Source organism: Neopsephotus bourkii, unplaced genomic scaffold (genome assembly GCF_033783945.1).
Source record: "Neopsephotus bourkii isolate Nb327-2 ecotype Australia unplaced genomic scaffold, CSIRO-AGI_Nbou_v1 NB_909, whole genome shotgun sequence".
NCBI lineage: Eukaryota > Metazoa > Chordata > Aves > Psittaciformes > Psittacidae > Neopsephotus > Neopsephotus bourkii.
This window is the reverse complement of record NW_026901403.1, coordinates 243,508-250,566: the sequence shown is the minus strand read 5'-3', so window position 1 is coordinate 250,566 and position 7,059 is coordinate 243,508. Positions and strand designations below refer to the sequence as shown.

Genomic DNA, 7,059 nt, shown 5'->3' with positions numbered 1-7,059 from the left:
GACTTAGGCTGTGGGTCACTGACCTGAATCACCACATAAATAAGAGTTCAAAACCCACTTTGCTGTTTTCAGCATCCATTGGAACTCTTCTCTTTAAAAGATTCCCATTGGACATCTTTCAGCTGTAGGTCTTTGGAGGCCTCTTCATTCCCCATCCTGTCTGAATGAAATGATGGGTTTAAAAGGCAGCTCTGCTCCTAACAAAGCAATGTGCATCCACAGCTGGAATTGGCAATCAGCTAATTGGGTCAGATTGTGGAGTGAATGGTTGGACAAAGAGGAAGTGGGGAAGGGAAAGCCGAGTGGTTAATTTGTGGGTGGAAATGGGTAGAAGGACCCAGCAAATGGAGTTTTGGTTGTGCTTTAGGTAAAGGAATTGCGTTGAGGAGGGTAAGGAGGGACACATGCTGGGATGTGGGGAGAGGAGCAGTCCCAGCCATGCTGATGAGGTCACTTTTCTCTGATGTAACACTTCCCAGTGCCAGGAACACATCTGCAAAGGGCTCGAGATGGTTCCTGTCTGAGCAAAATGGGAGCAGGATGTCGGGAAGCTGCCTGCTGCTGCTGCAGTGAGGAATTCAGGCCTCTGCCTGTTCCTCTCCTTGGAGCTGATTCAGGCCTTGCTGCTGCAGGAGGTGAGGCTGCTCAGGACCCCCTCTGGGGCCAGTAAAGAGAGAGGATGGGCCTTTAGCTGGATGTGGTAGCTAAGGAATCCTTACGACCTGCATTTGGCTCTTTGTGCTCTTCCACTTTGTCCCCGAGAAACTGGTGGGTTTTCCTTTAACCAGAGCAGCTGACTGTGGATGGGCTGTGTCACTTGGAGAGGGAGAGGAGATGCAGCTTTCAAGTGCCAGGGAAGCAGTGAAGCCGTGCGGCGTAGAGCTGGGGGGTGCAATGGCTTGGGGGCATGCTTTTGGGGTGGGTGGCTGAGCTTGTGACTGTTCTCGCCCTGTTGAGGAGCAGCCCCATCAACACAGCTGCGAGTGACTTTCCTGGTTCCTTCTGAGCAATTTGAGGCTGTCAGGTTGCAGCAGGCACAGACCACAGGAAGGGAACAACAAACCAGCAGCCCACCCCAGCATCACCTCCAGCGCAGGGAAGGACGCCTCGGTGGTGACATCCTCTGTACGGTGGTGCTGCTGCCGCCTCTGCTGTCAATGTCAGCAGGGGGAGGGGATCTCTTCCTTGAGTGGTTTGGTTCTGGCAGTCCCTGCAATGTTTGAGCTGTCACAACAGGGAGGGTTCCCAAGGAAGCTGCTCTTTGAACAGGAGCTGGCTGGGTGCCTGCTATTTGCAGGCTCTGTGATGAGCTCGGGTGGGAAGGGGAGGTAACTGCACCCCCTGGCAGGCTCAGCTCCAGCTCCAGCCATGGTGGTGTTGGGCTTCCACAGACCCACATGGGTGTTTGGTCTGGGCAGCAGTGGATGGACTCCCCTTCAGAAAGACTCCGGTGTGCTGGTACCTGCACTGAGCAGGCAAACGTCCTCTGTGTCCGTCCTGAGGATGCTCTGGCCCGATGGGAGGTAGAGCCGCGTCCTGGCAGACAACGGTGGCAAATTGCTGGCAGAAGTGGGAGTGAAACCTTTTGTTTCTCACATGAGAGATTGCAGAGGCAATGATGGCAGCATTCCTGCTCCCTCCATCGATCCAGCCTTGGCGGCAGGCGGGAGAGCTGCAATCAAAAGCCCGACCTTTCATTTTATGCGTGGAGAACTTCTTACCTGCTCTCCCCTCCCTGTCGTGTCCACTCCCCCACCACTACCCCCCCCTCCTGCCCCCCGCAGTTCCTTTCCCAACTGCAGCTATTTTTCCCTGCTGACTTCAGGTGTTTTGTATTCTGCTTCGATCAATAGGCACAGAGCAGCGGCAGCTTCCCAGTTGTCACTAGGAAGACCCTGCTGGCAGCTACAGCTCACCCCTTTTTTCTGCCAGTGCGATGCTGGGGATGGAGAGCCCTTCTGCTCGCCTGACAAACACAAAGCTGTGCAGTACAGGAGTGCTGCAGTGATTTGTGTTATTGCTATTTGTATGATTTCCTGTCATTCGAGCCTGAGGAAGTGTTCTCCCCGCGCTCCAGCAGCTGCCTTTGCCTTCCTGCCCTTGGGTGAGGAGGGAACGAGCTGCACTGCCCCTGCCCATGCAGTGAGGCTGCACTGCAGGGAGACGTGTCCTGCCGTGGCTGTTGGCATTGTCCTTGCTGCATGGCTTTGCCAAGGGAGCTGCTCCCTGGTGATAGGCTGCTAAGCAGCCTCCGAAACACAAGCAGGAAGAGCAAATCCGTTGCCTAATCCGAGGACCGTGCCAGGCCCACATGAGCTGATGTGAACATTGGCCCCGTTCATGGGTTTTTAACAGTCTCTGATATTTATGTTAGCCCCGAGCAAATCAATGTAAGGATTTTTCCTCACCGAACAGAAAGTGTTCACTTGAAATACAAACAACTTCTGTGTGCACCTTCCAGCCCAAGTGCCGCAATGGGAAGTGTCTATTAGGAGCCGAAGCACCAGGCATGGCTTTGTGCTCGAGTGCCTGCCTTTCCTCAGCATTCTCTCCTTTGGAACTGGCCTGGTTTGTGCATTCCCTCACGCTCCCATTCCCAGGAGCACAGTCTCAGGCTCTTGATCAATTCTTGATGCAGTGACAGGTCCTGCTGCGATGATGCCAACGCTGCAGCTGGAGCTGGGGCACTCATGGCTCTGCTTCCACCCAGCAGCTCCTTCCCTCTTGGAAGCACTGTCCTGAAACGTGGCCTAGACTAGGAAATAAGGTGGGATGTTAGGAAATGTCATCTGCAGCGCGTTGCTAAGCCAGTTGGGTTGAAGCCTGAGTACTCCTACAACGCATAGTGTGTACTGAGGGCGTGCAGGCCAGCCCTTCCTCCTGCCATTCCCAGCCCCACAGGGGCATCCCCTCTGAGGCTTTCAAGCTGGAAGCTTCACTGCTACCTAGTGCAGCCTCAGAACAGCGAGAGCATTGATGGATGAATGGGGACGGGTGGGCTTGGTTTCACCACTGAGCAAAGGCAGGTACGGGAAAGCAGGGAGAGTTCTTGAGCCCGGCCATGTGCGGGAACCAGCCAAGGCGCGGGTGAGCAGAACCCCTTGGCTCCAGGGTGGAGATGGGCACTGCAGCCCCAGGGCTCCGTGCGAGGAGGGCATGAGCCAAGGAACGCGCGGCAGGGCACGATGAGCGCAGGGACCATCCTCCCTCTTCCCGCTCCCGCAGCACGTTGTCCCTGGGGATGAACCCATTTCCCCCTCGCCCCCTGCGCAGTTTGAATCCAACAACAAAGCAAGGTCGTTTTCCTAACCCGCCTCTCCCCTTGTAAGAGCTCGCCCTGCCCTCTGAGCGCCTTCATCCCCTTCCTCCCCCCTCGGCTCTATGCAGGCCCATGCGGAGCCGCTCCGAGGGGCAGGGGGGTCCCGCCGCTGCCCCCCCCGCCCGTACCGGGCCGCGCACTTCCTGGTTACCGGCCGTGCGCGGCAGCGAGCGCGGTCTCCAGGAAGTGACGGCGGGCGGCGGGCAGGGCCGCGCCCGGGGATGGCGGAAGCGGAGGCCAAGATGAAGCAGTTCGGGGCCGGGGCCGGGGCCGGGCTGGAGGCGGAGCGCGGCCGCTTCCCGTACTGCGTGGTGTGGACCCCGATCCCCGTCCTCACGTGAGTGGGGGCCGTCACCGGGGTAACCGGTAACGGGGCTGCTGGGGCCGCTCTGGGATGGGTCAGGAGGCGCCTTGCGGAGCCCCGGGAGAGCTGCGGCTGGGGGGGGATAAGCGAGGTGTAAACCGCGGCGTTGGGAGCGCGCAGGCTCGGGTTTGTCCTTCCTCCTCCCCCGCGGTGCCAGGGAGGTGATGGTGTGGGCCGAGTAGGAGCTGCGGAGTGTGGGTGTCAAGGTTGGGAATGGCACTGTTAAACCTTGTGGGGGCAAGCTGCAGCTTCCCTGTGGGTGTTTCCCATCCGGCCACAAACCAGCTTTGGTTTTACCTATTTACAGTGGCTGAAGATTCCCACCTTGGTCTACTTTTCCAAAGCTTTTATCCTTATCTCCTGCTGGGACTGCTGAAGAGAGCTGTCCTGCTGTCATTCACATGGCATCATATCTGTGGGTTCATCCCCTGAGGAATAGGGGCATCTTCCTCTTGGTATGGTTTTGCAGCAGGAATGTCCGTGTTATACTCAATAACAGCTCTGTTCTCTCCCTCTGGCACTTCCTGGCATCCTTGGAGACTTGAAAGAGTGTTGAGAGGACAGTTAGGAGAAGCCAGAAGTGTCCCCTCTGGAGTGCTGTAACTGTTGTACCCAGCCATGCCTTCCGGCTGGTGAACCCTTGCACAGGTGGGGAGGAGAAAGTCTGCAACAACAGGATCATTGAGGGGAGGGAATGCTCTTCCCGGAGCCAGGAGCCCTGGTTTCTGCCCAGGGCGCTTGCACCTGGCTTGCTGTGCGAGCTCTCAGCCGTGTGTAATGTGTTAACTGGGCCTGTCCCTGCAGGTGGGTGTGCTCTGGGCAGCAGCTGCACTCCCTCGGTGTGAGTGGGGGCACACACCTCTGGTGATGGTTGCTTCTTGCCTCCACAGATGGCTCTTCCCAATCATCGGCCACATGGGGATCTGCACATCCACCGGAGTCATTCGGGACTTTGCGGGGCCGTACTTTGTCTCAGTGAGTAGATGCTCAGTGGGTAAATGATGGATGCAGGTGCTCAGGCAGCTGTGCTTGAGCAGCTCCTCACCCTCACTGGTGTAACTACAGTAACGTGAGGAGTAGAAGCCACCTTCCAAATTCCTCAGCATAGTACCAAGCGTGCTGCTTGGCACCAGGTATGCGCTGATCCTCGAAGCTGCTTTGTAGTCCAGTGGGCTTTGCCAGTAAGGCTATAGTTGAGTGGGCTTTAGAAGTAAGGGAGTTTTAATTTGGGATAATTAATGCTCTGAATAACTTGGGACATTTAACAAAGTATTAATAGTTGAAAACAAGGAAAAGTTAGGGAACAAAGCATTCTACCGCAAAGCTAGATGGTGTCACCGTGTCTAGAGTATAAATATACTTGTGCCCAGGAGTATGAAAGCAATTGAAACCTAAAGGCAGACACACAAATGAGAGGCTGCTGAGGCAACGTGGCAGATTGCTCACTAATTGGTGCTGGGCTGGGATATGGGCTCCCAGCAAGAGGCATGTGCTGGATCTTGTGCTGCCTTCTGTCCTCTTGAGACAGTTTTCCTCTTTTCTAGGAAGACAACATGGCATTTGGGAAGCCAGTGAAGTAAGTGCTCCTCTTGGTTCTTACCAAACTAACCAACTAACCTGCAGAAGTTAATGGGGTTTGGGGGGAGGAGGAGAGGTGCCTGGATTTTGTGTGCCTGTCAGAGCAGGTTTACACTTTGAATAGACAGGTTTCCTGTGCTGGGATGTGAAAGCAGTCCAGGGCTTTGTCTGTGCCCCAGAGATCTGAACCTTCTCTTGGCTACAAAGATGCTCCAGGGGCTTGGAGCCAGGCTGAGAGAGCTGGGCTGGGGCAGCCTGGAGAAGGGAAGGCTCCTGAAGGGGAGACCTTAGAGCAGCTCCAGTGCCTGAAGGGGCTGCGGGAAACCTGGAGAGGGGCTTGGGACAAGGGGAATGGCTTGAACCTGACAGAGGGGAGACTGAGATGAGCTCTGAGGCAGAAGCTCTTCCCTGTGAGGGTGCTGAGGCTGCCCCATCCCTGGCAGTGCTCAAGGCCAGGCTGGACACAGGGGCTTGGAGCAAGCTGCTCCAGTGGAAGGGGTGCCCGTGGCAGGGGTTGGAACTGAAGGAGCTTTAAGGTCCCTTCAACACAAACCAGGCTGGGGTTTGATGACTCTTGAGGCCGTGGATTTCTGTTAAGTTCATTGAGCATCTTCCTGCTGGGAAGAGCAGGAAGTTGTGAAGGTGCAGCAGTGATGTGAATGGATCTGTTCTCATACTTCCAGGTACTGGAAACTGGATCCCAGCAAAGTATATTCCACCAGTTCCAATGCGTGGGACACGGCTGTCCACGATGCCTCAGAGGAGTACAAGCACCGAATGGTATGGCTCTAAGTGATGATGTCCTGGCTGTGTGTGAAGGGAAGCCTCAAGAGCAGGGTTTCTAATGCTGTGCCCCTTTCTGTGTTCCAGCACAACCTCTGTTGTGATAACTGCCATTCTCACGTAGCTCTGGCCTTAAACCTGATGAGATACGATAACAGCACCTCCTGGAACATGGTGAAACTCTGCTTCTTCTCCCTGCTCTATGGGAAGTATGTGAGGTGAGTGGAGGAGCAGCCTGATTCAGCAGTCACAGGAGTTGTTTCTTTCCTTCTTCCAAGCCCTCTAAAGCTTCAGCCTGTCCCAGGGAGAAGGGAGAACCATCTCTCCCCACACTATGTGGGGGTGTTGCTAGTAGGTGATGCTGTCACTGCCAGTTCTTAGGAGGAGAAGTAGGAGTGCACCAGGTGCTGCTCCCAAAATACTGTATCCTACTGCTCATTTATGGCACTTGGAATTTGGGAAATGCTCACTAAAGCAGATCTTCCCCTTGTGCTGTCCCTTGGCTGGGGTAGGTCAGAACACAAGGTCACAGCATAGCTTGTCTCCAAGGGTTACTGGTTCCTCTCCCCTGTTGTCTTGGTTAAATACAGCAGCAGTCAGGCCTTGTAACAGGGCTTCATGTTTGATGCTCTTCTGTCCCCGCTCCTGTCCGCAGGTTTGAAAGGTGCTGGTCTCTGCCCTGAACTGAAGCTGGAAGCTCCCTTTTGTCTTTCTCTGCTCATTTCCCATGTTTAAACACTTCTCTGTCCTGTTTTGCAGCATAGGGGGATTTGTGAAGACCTGGCTGCCCTTTGTCCTCTTCCTGGGGGTGATTGTGACCGTGGTTCTCACTCTTCATTTGCGGTGATGGCAGCTCTGTGGGCACCCAAAGGAAGAGACTGGGACTGATGCAGCGAGGTGGAGGCCTGGCACTCTGGGAGGAGTTTTCCATGGAAGGTGGCAGCTCCACTCCGTTGTAAACAGCTCCTCTTGAAGCTTCTTTTCCTCCTGTTTTTGTTCTGTTGGTGGCATCTCC

The 7,059-nt window shown here is 55.3% G+C and overlaps 1 protein-coding gene across 1 annotated transcript; it reads left to right on the top strand.

Annotated features, from left to right (window-relative positions):
* Positions 1-3,486: 3,486 nt before the first annotated feature.
* On the top strand, positions 3,487-7,018 carry TMEM222 (transmembrane protein 222). Its single transcript, XM_061357657.1, has 6 exons — positions 3,487-3,656; positions 4,574-4,658; positions 5,228-5,259; positions 5,945-6,041; positions 6,132-6,262; positions 6,804-7,018. Exons 1-6 carry the CDS (start codon positions 3,541-3,543, stop codon positions 6,889-6,891), a joined length of 549 nt encoding a protein of 182 aa, XP_061213641.1. The 5' UTR covers positions 3,487-3,540; the 3' UTR covers positions 6,892-7,018.
* The last annotated feature ends 41 nt before the right edge of the window (positions 7,019-7,059 follow it).

Coding starts and splice junctions, on each gene's coding strand:
- TMEM222 (XM_061357657.1), top strand. CDS start 3,541: ATGGCGGAAGCGGAGGCCAAGATGAAGCAGTTCGGGGCCGGGGCCGGG. Junction 4,659..5,227: donor CGGGGCCGTACTTTGTCTCA/GTGAGTAGATGC, acceptor CCTCTTTTCTAG/GAAGACAACATGGCATTTGG. Junction 6,042..6,131: donor AGGAGTACAAGCACCGAATG/GTATGGCTCTAA, acceptor TCTGTGTTCCAG/CACAACCTCTGTTGTGATAA.